General features: G+C 32.5%; 2 protein-coding genes across 2 annotated transcripts; both read left to right on the top strand.

Moving 5' to 3' along the window:
• Positions 1–11,262: 11,262 nt before the first annotated feature.
• LOC114175559 lies at positions 11,263–12,357 on the top strand. The gene has a single exon (XM_028060311.1). The coding sequence runs from the start codon at positions 11,263–11,265 to the stop codon at positions 12,355–12,357; it is 1,095 nt and encodes a 364-aa protein (XP_027916112.1).
• Positions 12,358–12,402: 45 nt separating this feature from the next.
• Positions 12,403–13,060, top strand: LOC114175558. Its single transcript, XM_028060310.1, has 2 exons — positions 12,403–12,631; positions 12,681–13,060. The coding sequence occupies exons 1-2, from the start codon at positions 12,403–12,405 to the stop codon at positions 13,058–13,060; spliced, it is 609 nt and encodes a 202-aa protein (XP_027916111.1).
• The last annotated feature ends 5,659 nt before the right edge of the window (positions 13,061–18,719 follow it).

The raw sequence follows: 18,719 nt of genomic DNA, 5'->3' as shown, positions 1-18,719 counted from the left end.
TTTTGTAAGTACTTTGTAATTGCGTACATACTGATATATATATTTTGTGGATTACTTTCTTAGACAAATTATCTTTATTGTCTAAAAGAGTGACACATATCATACCTTTTAAATTTTTTTAAATTGTTGTTTGTTGGATTGATTAATCACATAATTATATAGTTACATATATTCTTTCTAGTAGTTAATTATCTATTTTCTATTCTTTAATGTTAGACTTACCTAATTTTATTATTTATTAGTCACAAGAGATTTTTGAAAGTAATAATGCTCTAACAAAAAGATTTTTAAGAAAAATTGTTAAAGGATTCATCCAAACAGGTACAGTAATAATGACCCAAATTGTTAGTAAAAGCATTACATATGCATTTAGAATAGGTGTTATCAAGACTAAGAAAAATTAGCTAATTATACTGAACTGCAATTAATTGAACTATGAAAAACTAAAAAAAATAAAATAATTATTTATGATAATAACTAATCTATATTGTATATAGTTCAATTTTAAAAAATTGGACTTTTATCATTAGATTAGTGTGAACTATTTTTTAGTTCAATGTAATTAATTTTGTTTCCAATTCTATGTGTTACTGCTTTAGTAAACACAACCTGTCTTGTTTTCGTGACTGAGTATATATCTTCTAGAATTGATGATAATATAGAAATAACTCAATCACAAAACAACATTAGATTTAAATTGTTGTTAGTTGCAATAAACTAATCTATGTACTATGATCAAGACAATGACTTAGACTAACAATCCTTATTGTGCGTAAAAGAGTGACACACACCGTATCTTTTAAATTGTTGTGTTTGTTGGATTGATTAATTATATAGTTACATATCTTCTTTTTAGTAGTTAATTATCTATTTCTCTATTCTTTATGGTTAGATTTATCTAATTTTTTATTTTTCAGGTGCAAAAGATTCTTAAAAACAATAATGCTTTAACAGAAGGATTTTTCAGAAAAATAATTGAAGGAATCATCCAGACAGGTACAGTAATATTGAGCCAAACTATTAGTAGAAGCATTACAGAGGCGGTTAGCATAAGTGTTACTGCTTTAGTATGCACGACCTTGTTCATGTGACTGAGTATATCTCTTCTAGATTTGATGATAATATAGAGATAACTCAATTACAAGATAACGATAAATTTAAATTGTTAAAAAAAAATTGCAGTATTAACAGTAGGATTTCTTATAAGTGGTATGATGCCATTCATACCGACCAATATTGTATATGATTTTGGAAAGAGGGAAGTAGTTATTAGTGGGCTACCTGTGTGACATTGATACAATTTGGATCCACCGAAGCATGGTTTAGAAAGTTGACATATATCAAGCATGTTTCATACTCCTTATAGCTTGTTTGATAACTATAATAGTATGAATGTCAGTTAACTGGTATTTCAAACCTCATAAGTCTTGAACTAATTATCCTTCGTTAGATCTATATTCAAATGTAAGATGTTTACTATGTAATAGTACGTAAGATATATGAAGATGAATTATTTATATTATGTAAGATGTTTGTTATTTTAGAAGCTATTAGATCTATATTCAAATGTAAGATATTTATTATGTAATAGTATGTAAGATTTATGAAGATGAATTATTTATCTTATGTAAGAAGTATAAAAAAATGTGCCAACTAAGTATTAAAATAATACATCTCTGGAAGTGTTTTAGCTGTAACTAATGGACAACGCTAATATGCTTCGAGCACCCGTCAATATCATCAGTTACTTAAAATGAATTTTATTTCAAGGCGAAATCTTCTTTGACATTGAACATATATTTTATGATACATTTAACTGTTTAAAATAATGAAACTCAAATAAATGATCTTAAGTCTTAGCATTTTAATTGTTGATATTTGTACGTACCATAGGGTTGTATACCTAATATATGTTTTTATACATATTTTAAAGTTGTGTATGTAATAATGATTTTGTACATATAGAAAGTTGTGTACATAATATATCTATTTGTACGTTTTTGTACGTAATATCTATTATGCTTTTGTATGTACTATAAAGTTGAGTACATAATATATGTTTTTGTACATACCATAAAGTTGTGTACATAATATATGTATTTGTGTATTTTTGTACGTCATATGTGTTATGTTTTTGTACATACTATAGGGTTGTGTATGTAATATATGTTCTAATATATGTTTTTGTAAGTACTATAATGTTGTGTACGTAATATATATTTTTTGTAAGTACTATATAGGTGTGACGCTTCTCTTCTTCCTCAATTTCAAACTTGCGTTACTACTCCTGAACCAGCCACAAGAGACTTTCTTGTTGTTCATGTTTGTTTGTATGAATTGATTTTGTTGCTTTTTGTTTTGTGTCCAATATTTTGGGGTTTAGGTTTTGTTTTGTTATCTGAGTAAGAATTTCAAAGTTTGTGGTTGGGAACACTCCATCTGAACCAAGAAAGATTGTTTAGACATGCTAATCTAGAGTAGTTATGACGAAGTAAACTGCACTATTTTTTTCCTAATAAATTAAAGTAAACTGAACTGAATTGCACTGAACTGGACTGCACTATAATATGAATTGAACTGTTATAAACTGAATATTTTCATGAACTGCACTACATTGGAACTAAACTGCACTATTTTTGATTTGAACTACACTATTTTTAGCTGAATTGCACTACTTTTGAACTTAACTACACTATTTTTAACCGTTTTTGAATCAAATTGCACTGATTTTGAATTAACTACACTGTTTTTAAACTACAAAATAGTTTTCCTGAACTGAATTTAACTAAATATTAGTTCATACAAACTGAACTATTTTTTTTTATATCAAACTGAATTGCAGTGCACTAAACTATAGTTACTTGCAATATGAATTAAATTGAACAGTTATATACCTTAACCTATTTTTGAATTGTATTATTTTTTAACTGAACTACACTAATTTTAAATCGAACTACAATATTTTTGAATTGAACTGTTTGTGAACGATTTTTGAATTACTTAACTAAGTTATTTAATTATACATTGCATTTCAATTAAGAAACTAGGTAGTATTTACCCACTTCATTATATGATAGGTTCCTCGTAAACAAAAAAAAAACATAAAACTAAGTAAATAGTAGGAAATATTTATCTTTACTTAAAAATATAAATTTTTCTATAAACAACAAAATAAAAAAAAATACATCTTCACATATCATGTTTGTGATTATGTGGTTTGTGGGGGCTGAGGTGTAAAAGTCACGAGTGGTGTGGTTCGTGCTATTATGGATTTAACAGAAAATGAAGAGTGGTGGTGAAGTATGTATGCTTGATTTCCCTAGTGCAGGTTGAAGAAGGTGATGGAAAAATGAGGAAGAACAGATTGGTGATCGGTGTTGGATGAAGGTATGAATCAGTGTTTGAAGATGAAAGTAGAGATGGATTTTGGCTCGTTTGTGTTCAAATTGCGTGTTGGTGAAAATGAGTATCGCGGAAGTTTAATGTGTTTTTGTGTATTGGAATGGTGAAGCGGCGTGGGTGTTGTGAAAAGAGGGTAAAGGTTGGCTGTAAAAATGGTGGGGTTGAAGAGAAACTGTGTTTTGTGATTCTAGTGTTGCAGGTATTAATTGGGGGTTCTGTTTCGTGTGTCTAATTAGTGTCAATGGTAATGAGGGAAAGAATGGAGATTATCAAAACCAAGCCAGAGTATGTGATACATTTGAATCAGAATCACAGGATCAACAAATAAAATGCAGCAAGCACATAATATCATGTTCTTTCATGGCATTCAAGAATGGGAAAGACATCATCTCACTCTCAAGTATCGAAGGTGCAGTTCTTACCTCTCGAAGCTCCTCAACTTGTGCTAGTGGCCTCCCGTCTTTGTCCTCCTTTTCTCCTCCTTTGATTTCTAGTGTGTTCTCTTTTTTGGTATAAACTATTTTTTAATTCAGTGTAAATTTATATAGTGCAGTGCAGTTAATTTTGTCTCCAATGTTATTGCTTTAGTATACACAATCTGTCTTGTTCCCGTGACTGAGTATATCTCTTCCAGAGTTGATGATAATATAGAGATAACTCAATCTAAAAAGTAAATTTAAATTGTTGTCAATTGCAATAAACCAATCTATGATCAAGACAATGAATTAGACCAGCTAGCTACCCTTATTGTGTAAAAGAGTGATACACACCGTACCTTCTAAATTGTTGCTTGTTGAATTGATTAATCATATAATTACATATCTTCTTTTTAGTGGGTGCAAGAGATTCCTAAAAGAAATAATGCTTTAACAAAAAGATTTTTGAGAAAAAGAAGAAATCATCTAGACAGGTAGGTACAGTAATAATGACCCAAATTGTTAGTAAAAGCATTACAGATGCAGTTATAATAGGTGTTACTAGAACTGGGAAAAATTAACTTAAGTTTACTAAATTGGACTATAAAGAACTATAAAATCTGAATTATTTATGTTACTATGATATATAATCTATGTACTATGATCAAGACAATGATCATAGACAATAAAATTCATTGTCTTGATCATAAAGAATAAAATTAATGTAGTTCAATTGAAAAATAATATAGTTCAGTTCAAAAATATTGCAGTTCAATTCAAAAATAGTACAATTTAATTCAAGATCAGTGCAACTCGGTTTAAAACTAGTATCATTCAGTTTAAAAATAGTGCATTTCAGTTTAAAATTAGTATAATTTAGTTCAAAAAAATTGTAGTTCAGTTCAAAAGTAATGTAGTTCAATTGAAAAGTAGTGCATTTCAGTTCAAAAATAATGCAGTTCAGAAAGTAGTTCAATTTATAGCAGTTCAGTTCATGTTATAGTGCAGTTCAATGTAGTACAATTCAGTACAATTTTATATAGTGCAGTTCGTTTTGCCTAACCCTAGGTGTTACTACTTTAGTATACATAACCTGTCTTCTTCCTGTGACTAAGTATATCTCTTATAGAGTTGATGATAATACAGAAATAATTCAATCACAAAATAACAATAAATTTAAATTGTTTAGAATTGCAGTATTAACGGTATGATTTCTTATAGGTGGTATGATACCATTTATAACAACCAATGGTCCATATGATTTTGGAAAGAGGGAAGTAATTATTGGTACCATTGGCTGCCTGCAGTGGCGCATCTTCACTAATATTTTTTTGGAGTTAAAATAATTCATTCAAAATTTATATAATTACTATCAATAATGTAATAAATTTGAATATATCATTTAGTATAACGATAACTATTAAAAAAATCACAGTATATAAATGATGGTCATTCCATCCTTCAGATCCTTGAACTATCAATAATTAAATTAGAACTATTATTTTTTTGCTATTTATATGTAAATAACCATATTGTCGGCACAAAATTTGTTTTTCACTACAAAAGATAATCTTTATGTTGGAACGGTAGAAATAGATAGATTTATAATAAGACAAATTAAGCGATTAATCAAGACAAAAATAATTGACTTTCCTCTTCCTGGCAAAGATTGACATGGTTAATAAAATCAATTATGAAAAAAAAAACATAATACAATATTTTTTCTTCTATATTCATAAAAAACTGAATATACAAAAGACTTGTGAGAAAAAAAAGTAATGATAATAATTAAACTAATATTTCACTATTAAGTGAGATAAAAAAAATATTATTGAATAATGGAAGAGAACATAGGAGAAATGAAAGCAAAAATAATAATTTTTTTTTTTACAAACAAAAGAAAACATATAAGAGGAAAAGAAAACAAATGATAGAGAGATCAGTACCTTGTTTAAAAAACTTAAAAGATAATAGAAATAAAATAAATAAATATCTTAATAGATTTTTTTTATTCTTTATTATATTTTAGGGTTAAATATGTTTTTTGTCCTTTAACTTTTAGTAAACTTTGAAATTAGTCCATTTTAAAACTTTAGACCAATTTTACCCTTCATCTTTCGAAATACGTAGATTTAGTCATTTTAATCAAATTTTGTTAGGTTTATTTGATGTTTCGTACACATTTTAAGATTATATTTGAATTGTTTATACGATTTAAAACATTTTTACTTTAATATTGAATCAAATACTATTATGAAATATGTTTGAAATATATATATATATATATATATATATAATAATTTTATATCATATTTAAATAATAAATAAAAGGTACATATACGTTACTACTACTAAAAATGTACATATATAATTTATTTTTAAACTGTCCCATTTTCGTAAAATTTGGATAAAAGTAATCCACTTTTGTAAAAAAAAATTCATGAATCACAATTGCAAAAGGAGAAGGCAATGGTAAGCACTGTCTAAACAAATAATTAAGACGAAGCATGAGATAAGTGAGAAAACCAAACTTTCCAATTTTAGTTTGGTTTCTGCAACATGCTAATGCCTTTTATGAGTAAGTTTCCCTCAAAATCTCTGCACCTTTCAAACCTACCACCCTTTTTCATTCTTCACCAATTAATGGAATTATTAGACCCCACTACACTACCCACACCCTTCTCAAAAATTGAAGCATTATTGTTTCAAAAATTGTACTATTTTATGTAAACTATACCAAATAAGAAAAAATAATAATTATACCAACATTTCATTTGAGGAAAATATTGCACATAATTATGTCTCAAAAGATTCAAACAATGGATATACCACTTTTATGACTTTAATGGAAATACAAAAGGTTCATTCACATTATTAAAATCCTGTAATGAACATATAGCTTGTATTAGTTTAAGTTTGTGAGATTCCATGATATTAAAAAACAATTACAAACTTAATTATATCATTTTATATATTAAGTGCAAATTAATTTTACTGATCAAAAATACTTTTTTAATATTTATAATAATTTAATTTTTTATTAATATCTTGTAATTTTTATGTGTAAATAAATTATTTTACTTATACTAGTTTCAATTATTTAATTTTATATATTACATATTCTACGGTTAATCTTATGCCATATCTAAAAGTATTTTTTATCTAATTTTATTAATAATGTTAATAATATTAGTAATAATAATAGTAAGAATAATTATAATATATATATATATATATATAATTATTATTATTATACTTATAGTTATAATAAAATAATAATAATTATAAGTATTATAATATTTCTAACATCCCATTTTCATAGTTGTTATACTATTAAACAAAACATCAAATTTTGAATAGTTCAAGAGCGGTTGATAGAAACAGGCCAATATATAAAGTACAATACAGTCATCCTCAAAATAACTATACAAATATTGTCCTTACATACGGCCTAAGATAGACAAAAGAGATGCAAAACACCCTAGCATATACGAGAAAAGCAAATGACAACTACTACTGGAAACTTCCTGGAACCACTCATCTCCTGTCCAGGAGTGGTGTATCCTCACCTGCACCTATATCTGCTCACGCCATTCAATATGGACGATCATTGCATAAATAGAAGACACAAGGAAAACACAACATACAAGAAGGGTAAGCTAACTTGAACCAAGAGCAATTCATGCAATTTTTATACTTAGGCGGAAATCAGAATTTATCACACAATTATCAAAATCATCCAATTAATCTCAACCATAACATCATACACCTTTCTAGACTCGATATCCAGATTATGTAAGTGACATTGGAGCTCTCGGTGGCTTGCACTTGGGACGGTTCCCAAACTCTGCAGAGTTTTAGGCACAAGGGGTATTCACCCAACCACTCCCAAGGTAAGTCCCATCACCTCTATGACGGATGAGTTCATAGACCAGGACCTTCTGCTACTCCCCACGACGTAATCCATCATACTCTACATGAGCCTTAATGGTTACTAGGAGCGTCAGGATGCCACCGATATGAGTCCTCATGCCCTTACATTTACTAAAACCATTTTCCTTAGAATTTCCCTCGAAATCCTAACTCCAACATATTCTCATTCATACCAATTTCACACTCAATTCCATCACACTGACTATCATGCATAAGAATTACATACAGGACTAGCCATTATCAGATTAATGCAAGCAATACAGTATCAATTAGTCAAAAATAGAGAAGGAGCCAATTTCTGCAGGGAATCTCGCTTAGGCTAGATAGTCTCGCCTAAGCTAGAGAGTTTGTCTCGCTTAGGCGGGCTGCTCTCGCCTGGGCGAGACCTCTTATAGTGGCAAAAATAAAATCTTGGGCGAACTCTCGCTCAGGCTAAACTGGCTCGCCTAGACGAGAAGTTATCTCGCTCAAGCGACTCCAGCCCGCCTAGGCGAGATTTCACGCAGTGACAGAGGTGATCTTCTGGTATTTTCGCTCAGGCGAGAGCTGCTCGCCTAGGCGAAATTACCAGGATTACTCATCTGTTCCACACATGCATTCTCGCCCAGAATCATCCCACACTCAAAGTCACACACAGGCAATTCCAAACACCAATTAAACACATAATCAGACAATTCTATCACCCAAGAACACATCTCCTACGAAAATTGGGGTAAAAGTTAGCTTCCCTTGCCTTTTTGCCAAGAATTAGATTGGTGGAGTCAATGAATAGCAAGAGAGCAGAATCCTTCCGTTTAACCTAAGATAATCCATCATCAAGACAGGGGAGATGAAGAATAACACAATCAGACCCATAATTCAAAGAGTGGCTAGTGAATTCTAGTTGGAATTGAACTCAATTTAGAGATAAAACCTACCTAGGAGAATGGAAGCTGAGGAAGGAACTGCTGAGGGTCCTGTTGGTTGGTCCTTCCAGAGTCTGAGTATGGAAAGGTTGAAACAGTGAGATGATGGCAGTAACAGAGATGAGAGATTGAGAGAAGGTTGGGTTGCGGAGAAAATTGAGAGAATGAGAAGGGAGAGAGTGTTTCTATTTTTAGGAAAAAATAAGAGAGAGGGGTATCACAATATTAATAGAAAAATAATAAAATAATAATTATTTTCTTATACTATAGTTAATAACAATAATAATTTTTTTTTAATTTTTCTTTACCCATATTAATAATATATATATATATATATATATATATATATATATATATATATATATATATATATATATATATATATATATATATATATATATATATATATATATTAATATTACTAATAATGTCATTACGGTCAACAATATTAATAAATTTAATTATAAAATAATAATAATAATAATAATATATAATATATAAAAGTAATAATAATTTCACTATTAATTAAGGTATTAAATTTTTTTATTATAGTTAATAATAATAATAATTTTTAATAATTTTTCAATATTAATCATAACGACATATAAAAAGAATAATAATATTATATATTAATATTACAAATAATACTATACTAATATTTTTACCACTACTAATAATATTAATAAATTTAATAATAACAACAATCATATATGATAATAATATTAAGGTTAAAGCATTTTATTAGTCTTTATTCTCGTACTTTTTGTGAGAACCCTCTTTGCCACCACTTCACAAAAACAGAACCCACTCCCTCTCCCTAACACCCTCTTCTTCCCTTACTCCTTCTCTGCCTTCTCTCCACCAAATTCACCCTAAAATTTGCTGCAGTAGGCCTAATCTTCTTCCCTGTTGCAGAATTTAGGGCTGAAGCAAGATCATAGTCACTTCCCCAAGCTGAGTCTCCCTTTCCTACGCGTAAGTCAACTTGTATCCCCCTCATATTCTGATTTTCGAATTCTAAGTAATTTCAGCATTATGGATGGTAGTAGAATCTGTTCTCACCATTTTCAATTATAATTCAGTGCCTTAGGTTGGAGTTTGAGGTATTTTCTTTGGTTGAGGAGTCAATCCTAGTGGAAATTCCAAAGGTAAGGGGAGTCAACGAACTTTTACCCAATTCAGTTAGATTATGTCTTGATAAGTCTGAATTGCATGTATAAATAGTCAATTGATGATTTAATTGTGTGATTATTGTTTGTTGATGATCTGGGGATGAATCCACACTCTTGCATGTAAGAACAGGCTTGAAAACTGATATTTTTGCCTGGGCGAGTGACTCTTGCCTAAGCGAGACTATCAAGGAAATCACCCCTGTTCTTGAAGTCTCGCCTAGGCGAGCTGGAGTCGCTTAAGCGAGAATTGCCCTCGTCTAAGCGAACCAGCCTAGCCTGAGCGAGAGTTCGCCCAGGTTTTTAATTTTCGCCATTGTTAGGGTCTCGCCTAGGCGAGATGGACTCGCCTGAGCGAGACGGTCTCTCGCCTAGGCCGGACTTTTTAGCTTGGGCGAGGGTCCCTGCAGTGGATGGCTTGGAGTTCTGTTTTAATGAGTAAATTGATATTAAGTATTGTAATTATGTGTAGATGTTCTCCTGTATGCTTGAAATGTGCTATGAACTTAGTGAAATTTATGATCCGTGAAAGATGAGAAGTTGTGTTTATAATGGAATTTCAAGGAAAATTCATAAGAGTTTGTTAGTGTGTGTAAGGACATGAGGAATCCGTATTGGTTGGTATCCTAAAACTCCAATAATCATTCATGCTCATGTAGAGTAGAATGGATTATGTCGTGAGGAGTAGCAGGAGGTCCTAGTCTTTGGACTCGATAGAGCCTTAGACGCGAAGGGGACTTACCCTGTGAGAGGTTGGGTGATAACCCCTTGTGTTCAAACTCTGCAGAGTTTGGGAACCTTCACAGGTGCAAGCCACCAAGAGCTCCAATGTCGCTTACACAATCCAAATATCGAGTCTAGAATTTTATGTATAATTGCGATATGTTTGTGATTGATGTTTTCGATATGAATTGTATGTTTTTCCCTCAAATCTCAGTTCGCTCACCCTTATTGTTCATGTCTGCTTTCTTTATGTTTCTCCTTGCTATGATCACCCACTGTTGGTGGGAGCAGGGCTGAGTCCAGATGGTGATGTCCCTCCCTCTAGCAGGAGCTGAGTGATCGATGAGTAGTTCCGTGGTAGAGCTCATGGATTAGACACCATGTAGTTTTGAGATGTTTTAGTTTGTATTTGTATACCTATGTTCTTCATCACAAATTCATAGGATATGTTTTTGGATGACTGTATCAGTTGTATATTCTTTAGTGCTGCTTTCTTTACTATTTGCTGTGATTAATCATAATATAATGTTTTATTTGATAGCGTGAAAAACTATTAAATGGGATGTTACATTTTTGGTATCAGAGCAGTAGTTCCTAGGGGTCTGTAGGTGTGAGCTTGCTTGGTTTCTGTTGTGTGTTTCTCGAAGCGTTTTGAGTATAGTTGTAGTACCTGCTAGCTAACCTGTTGGTTCATCTCTTTGTGTGGTCAGAATTATGGCACCCAGAACTCCCCCTCCTCCTATTCCCAACCCAGACAACTCTCACTTGGTTGGAACCATCGAGGCAATGATAACAGCCATGCAGCAGCAGAATGCTAACATGGTGAATCAGCATAACTTGGCCTTGCAGCAGATGGAGTCTACAAGGTTAGCAGTAGAGGCAACTCAGCAGAGGCATTTGGAAGCCCTGCATCAGATGGGAGAAAATCGTTCCGCAGTTGGACCTTCCCAAGCTCCACCACCACAAGTACAAGAGTGGAGTTTGGAGGACTTTCTCCAACACCATCCATCCCGCTTCGATGGTAAGACTAGTCTTGATGGAGCAGACCAGTGGATGAGAGACATGGAGCGGATTTACGACGCCAAGAGGTGTCCTACAGAGAATAGACTGGCATATACAGAGTACCTGCTTGCTGGAGAGGCTATCCACTGGTGGTCGAGTATGAAGATGATGCTAGAGGACAGTAGGGAGACTGTCACCTGGGAGCTGTTTAAGAAAAAGTTTTATGCTGAGTACTTCCCAGACAGTGTGAGGTACGCCAAGGAGGTCGAGTTCTTACAGCTGATGCAAGGGGAGATGTCAGTGTCTGAATATGCAGAAAAATTCAAGCACTTGGGAAGATATCATACCTTGAGGATGGCAGAAGACTGGCAGTGTAGGAAATTTGAGAATGGGTTGAGGGGTGACCTCAAACTCATGGTAGCCCCTCTCTCTATTCAGGAATTCCCTGCTTTAGTGGAGAAGGCAAGGGTAATGGAGAAGCTGAAAGCTGAAGTTGAGGCTCAGCAACGATCCCAGCAGAAGGTGGGAGGACCATCTGGGTCCGTGAACAGACGGGATGATAGGAGGAGGCCATACTCCAGGCCTCACCCCCAGGAGCCTAGGAGATTCTCGCATCAGCCACAGCAGCCTCAGTCTTCCAGGCCGCAGTGTTATCATTGTGGAGGGCCCCACGTGAAGAATGCCTGCCCTCAATTGGTGGGCAAGAGGACTTGTCACAGGTGTGGTCAGGAGGGTCACTTTATCCGAGAGTGCCCCACCGGTAGGGGTGCAGTTTCTAGGCCTTCGGCACAGTCTCAGTCACAGTAGGCTAGGGGAGGTGCAAGACCTCAAGCAGCTGGTCGAGTGTACGCCATGACGGGTACGGAGGCATTCAGATCAGGTAACCTCATCACTGGATCTTGTGTGATTGCTGGTAGAGGTTTGTGTGTTTTATATGATTCGGGAGCAACACATTCATTTGTGTCGGAGTCAGTGGTGGAAGAGTTGGGTCTTCCGGTGAGGGAACTTCAGTATGACCTAGTAGTGTCCACGCCTGCTTCTGGGATGGTCAGGACCTCAACTTTGTGTGCTTTTGATCGAGGTTGAGGGACGTAGGTACAGGGTAAACCTTATCTGTTTACCTCTGGAAGGGCTGGATGTAATCTTGGGAATGGATTGGCTATCTGCTAATCGCATTCTCATTGATTACAATGAGAAGAAAGTGTTATTCCCTAGCTCAGAGGAGAGAGATGTACTGATGTCCTCACAACAGGTAGATCAAGCCATCAGGGAGGGATCTCAGTGTTTTCTGATTTTGACCCAACTATCCGTTGAGAATGGGGACGGCCATCTTGAGACGCCTGTGGTGAGGGAGTTTTCAGATGTCTTTCCTGAGGATGTGCCTGGCTTACCCCCTTCTAGGGAAGTAGAGTTCTCCATTGATTTGGTGCCTGGAGCAGGACCAGTATCAATGGCACCTTACAGAATGGCTCCTGCTGAGTTGGTAGAGTTAAAACAACAGATTGAATAGTTGCTTAAGAAACAGTTTATCAGACCAAGCGTATCACCATGGGGAGCACCGGTGTTGTTGGTTAAGAAGAAAGACGGCAGCTCCAGGCTTTGCGTGGATTATAGGCAACTTAACAAGTTAACCATCAAGAACAAATATCCTCTGCCTCGGATAGATGATTTGATGGATCAATTGCATGGTGCTGCAGTGTTTTCTAAGATCGACCTGAGATTGGGGTACCATAAGATTAGAGTTAAGTCTGATGATGTACAGAAGACCGCTTTTAGATCCAGGTATGGACACTACGAGTACGTCGTGATGCCTTTCGGCGTGACTAATGCCCCTGCCTTGTTTATGGACTATATGAACAGAATCTTCAGGCCGTTTCTAGACAATTTTGTAGTGGTTTTCATCGACGACATTCTGATATACTCCCGAACTCGGGAAGGACATGCGAGACATCTGAGGACGGTTCTAAGCATCTTGAGGGAGAAACAACTGTATGCAAAATTGTCCAAGTGCGAGTTTTGGATGACCACAGTCCCAAAGTAGACAAAAATCCTATGCAGATCAGAGGAGAAAACTGTTAGAGTTTGCAGCCAGAGACCATGTGTTCTTGAAGATTACCCTGACCACTAGTGTGGGAAGGGCTATTCGCTCGAGAAAGCTATCCCCCAAATTCATTGGCCCATATCAAATTCTGCGAAGGATTGGACCAGTTGCTTACGAAATCGCCCTACCTCCTCAGTTGGCCAACCTCCACTCGGTGTTTCACGTCTCCCAGCTCCGGAAGTATGTGTCCGACCCCTCTCATGTACTGGAAGCGGAGGATTTGCAGATCAGGAATGATCTCTCGGTTGCGGTTCAGCCTGTTGGTCTAGGGAATAGCCAGACAAGGCAGCACAGGGGAAAAACCATCAGCCTAGTTCAGGTCATTTGGGACAAGAAAACGGGTGATTCCACTTGGGAACTTGAAAAGAACGTGAAGGAATCATATCCACATCTAATCTCTGGTAAGTCTCAATTTTCGGGTCGAAAATTTTTGTTGATAGGGAGAATGTGAGAACCCTCTTTGCCACCACTTCAAAAAAACAGAACCCACTCCCTCTCCCTAACACCGTTTTCTTCCCTTACTCCTTCTCTGCCTTCTCTCCACCAAATTCACCCTAAAATTTGCTGCAGTAGGCCTAATCCTCTTCCCTGTTGCAGAATTTAGGGCTGAAGCAAGATCAGAGTCACTTCCCCAAGTTGAGTCTCCCTTTCCTACGCGTAAGTCAACTTGTATCCCCCTCATATTCTGATTTTCGAATTCTAAGTAATTCCAGCATTTTGGATGGTAGTAGAATTTGTTCTCACCATTTTCAATTATAATTCAGTGCCTTAGGTTGGAGTTTGAGGTATTACCCTGTGAGAGGTTAGGTGATAACCCCCTGTGTTCAAACTCTGCAGAGTTTGGGAACCTTCACAGGTGCAAGCCACCAAGAGCTCCAATGTCGCTTACACAATCCGGATATCGAGTCTAGAATTTTATGTATAATTGTGATATGTTTGTGATTGATGTTTTCGATATGAATTGTATGTTTTTCCCTCAAATCTCAGTTCGCTCACCCTTATTGTTCATGTTTGCTTTCTTTATGTTTCTCCTTGTTATGATCACCCACTGTTGGTAGGAGTAGGGCCGAGTCCAGATGGTGATGTCCCTCCCTCTAGCAGGAGCTGAGTGATCGATGAGTAGTTCTGTGGTAGAGCTCATGGATTAGACGCCATGTAGTTTTGAGATGTTTTAGTTTGTATTTGTATACCTATGTTCTTCATCACAAATTCATAGGATATGTTTTTGGATGACTGTATCAGCTATATATTCTTTAGTGCTGCTTTCTTTACTATCTGCTGTGATTAATAATAATATAATGTTTTATTTGATAGCGTGAAAAACTGCTAAATGGGATGTTATACTTTTCGTTTCTAAAATTAGGTTATTATTTTGATAATTTTATTGCAATTTAGTATTTTTTGTCAGAAATGCACTAATAACATTAATTATATGTCATATATTAATACATAATTTTTTATAAAAATAATTTATTAATATTATTAATAATACTAATACTAATAATTTTACTATTAATGTTAATAACTTCAATAATAATAAAATATAATAGTAATAATAATGCTAATAATTTTACTACTGATTTTCGTATATTAGAGTTAATAATAATAATAATAATAATAATAATAATAATAAATAACAATTATAGTAATAGTGATAATTTTTGTGGTTACTTCTTTTCTCATAAATAATAATGTTAATATATTATATATTACTCGATATTACAATGATCATTAATAATTTTACTACTAATAATAATATTAATAAATTTAATAATAACAATAATTATAATAATACTAATAGTATTTTTTCTAGCTACTTATTTTACAATATTAATAATAATGATATACAATAACAACAATAAATTTTACTAATAATAATAATCATAATTTTACAATTAATAATGATATTAATATATTTAATAATAATAATAATAATAATAATAATAATTTTATAACTACTATTGATATTAAAAAATTTAATAATAATAATAATAATAATAAATTTTACTAATAATTTTAACAATAATCACTAAAAACACATAATAACAATACCATACTAAAATTAATATATTATATATTAATATTACTAATAATTCTAACAATGATAATAATACTCGTAATTTTACTACTAATACTATTAATATATTAATATATTAATAATAACAATAATAATAATATATATTATTTAATAGTAATATATAATAGTAAGAATACTAATACTAATATTAATAATTTTACCACTAATAATACATATAATAATAATAATACATATAGTAATACTAATAATTATAAATAATAATACTAATAATTTTCATACATTATAATTAATAATATTAATTTTTTAGTTAATATAATATACATTAATATTGCATAAATAGTATTATATATATATATACTATTTATAAATTTTGTAATTAATTTATTTAAAAATTAAGAAATATTAGTATATAAAGTTAGAACTTTTTGTTTTAATTTGTGAATTGAATTATTAAAATATGTCTCAAAGAAAAAAAAAATTACACAAAATTTAAAAAAAAATAAATTTCATATTATAAACAGCAATCTATCAATAATTTGGTCATGCTTCATATTATAAACATCTTTCAAGTTAATTTTATTTTTATTTGATTTTTAAAGAGGAAATAAAAAGGGTAATTATCTGCACAAATTCTGCATGTTTACAGGTCACACAAATGGAAACTGAGGTACAGTTATGTACCCTTGGAGGCATTTTCTTCGGTTTCTCTGTGCGGGGAGCTCATTTTGCAGACTCATTGCTTGAAGAGAGGTAAGTAACTTCTCCATAACTAAACATTTAATGATCCTTCTGGCTAGTTGCACTACTCCCCACCCACAACAATCATCAACCATTGAATCAGCATTTTGCTCTGATAAGCATCATAATCCTAAAATTCATTTAAGTTTATTCTACGCCCAACCGGTCCTAATGTTCTGAAATACAAAGGTAGTGTAAAAAGCAAGAAAAGTTACAAAGACTTAATTCAGATTCAAGAAAATAAACATAGAAAGTCGATCATCTTTGTGATAGAGACCAACTGGTTTGATAATTTTAATAAGTTAGAAATAGAACTAAATCTGATTAGACTCACCAGAACCGGGAATTATTATTCAAAAGAAATGGAAATTTGCAGTACAACCATTACAGAAACATAACCAAGATTCAAGAGCTTGGTCTCTCCCTCCCACTCCCTATAATTAACCTCTCTTTCCCCGTAATTGTCCCAAAAACAGATATGAAACATAACAACTGTCACCAAATAAAAGAAACTACCAACCCTTATATAAAATACTAACTGCCAAATAACTCCCTCACATTCTCCTCTTATAATGTTTCTTAATAAGAGGTCTAACATCACTCTCCCAAAGAGTCACCTTGTCCTCAAGGTCAAAAGAAGGGAACTGCTTTAAAATGGTGTCCACTGATTTCCATGTAACTTCAAAATCGAGTAAATCTTACCATTAAGTTAACACTTCAGCCGGGAGAGGTTGAGGCTTAATTGATGGTGACAAAGCCTTATTTAACAAGGAGACATTAAAACCAGGATCTTCCTCTCAGAGGCAAAGCTAGTTTAAAAGCAACTTCACCCACTTCTTTAATGATCTCATCATACCGCTCATAGCGTATGACAGCATTTTTTTAAAAATTAAAAAATACCAAAAAAATTTTAAAAATTTCAAAAATTAAGAAATCAAATAAATAGTTATTTTTTTAGAATTGTGTAAATTATGATTTTTCATTGTAAATAAAAAATACGTAAGAACAAATCAATCATTGTCAGACCAAAAATATGTATATATAAAATTAAAAAAAGTGCCTAAAAACATCTCTAAATTAATACTATCATTTATATTTTTTATAGTTAAAATTTGTATTTTTAATATTTGTTTTTATCGTAAATTATGTATTCTTTGTTAATACTTTAATTTGCAGAGAATCAGAATTTTACAATGGACATGCAGACTGATGACATTATTGGTGAGCGGTTTGAAGAGGTAAATATCATATTGCTCAAATATAAGTTTGTTTAACATTAATTTTTATTGCAAATATATAAATATTTCTTATAGTTGAAATGAGTATTTATATTTTTCTATTGTAAATCATATATTCTTTATTAATATCTTTAATTTGCAGGCCATGTTGGAAAATCAGAGACTTGAAAATGAAATCACGTCCATGAAGAGACTTAATGAAGACACTAAAAATCAGTTAGAACAGGTAAGAATTACAAATTATCTTTTGACATTATGGTTATGAAATAATTAAAATAAGTTAAAGACTCTGATCTTACTAGAATTCATACATCATACATTTTAACCTATCTCCGGATGATAAAAAGATTTTAAGGATAATAAAATAACGTTTTGGATAATTGGTTTCACTTGAATTGTTAGGTCAAATTGATTTCTATAATTAATACTACATCTAATGTGAGAAACATTTTAAATTTTCAAAACATGTTTAATGTACTTAAAAATATGGTACTACAAATATGTAAATATTTTTGCGACTTAAAATGAATATTTGTATATTTAATTAATATATTTTGTATTATTCACTTTAATTTGCAGGCTTTGACAGAAAAGGAACAGCTTCAAGAAGAAAAGCAACAGCTTCAAGATGAATATCTATGCATGGAGAGATCCTTTGAAGACGCTAAAGGACAATTAGACCGGGTAATGAAATGTCACACTGAAAATATGTATTATGCATGAATGTATGATGGAACATGTCTAGACTATAGAAACAAGCGTGAGAGATAGAGTGTATAGCAAAGAAGTTGTGTACTTATACAACATGACTGTCGAGCAACAGACTGAATAACAAACTAAAACAGAAAAAACTTATATCCTAAGCCAAAGTCACTAATACCTCAGACTCCCTTATTTTCCTGTAGACCGTAGGGTCAACAAGTTCTTCTGCAACCTTCTTCTTCAGCTTCAAACCAACCTCAGAAGGTGTTCCTGCAGGATTACTTTGCAACATGCTGAACTTCTTGAGTAAATCAAATGGATACTTCGACTGGTGCATGACTGTCCCATGTTT

The sequence above is a fragment of the Vigna unguiculata genome, chromosome 3, assembly GCF_004118075.2.
Source record: "Vigna unguiculata cultivar IT97K-499-35 chromosome 3, ASM411807v1, whole genome shotgun sequence".
NCBI lineage: Eukaryota > Viridiplantae > Streptophyta > Magnoliopsida > Fabales > Fabaceae > Vigna > Vigna unguiculata.
This window is presented reverse-complemented; position numbering and strand designations above follow the sequence as displayed.

Coding starts and splice junctions, on each gene's coding strand:
- LOC114175559 (XM_028060311.1), top strand. CDS start 11,263: ATGGCACCCAGAACTCCCCCTCCTCCTATTCCCAACCCAGACAACTCT.
- LOC114175558 (XM_028060310.1), top strand. CDS start 12,403: ATGACGGGTACGGAGGCATTCAGATCAGGTAACCTCATCACTGGATCT. Junction 12,632..12,680: donor TTTGTGTGCTTTTGATCGAG/GTTGAGGGACGT, acceptor TACCTCTGGAAG/GGCTGGATGTAATCTTGGGA.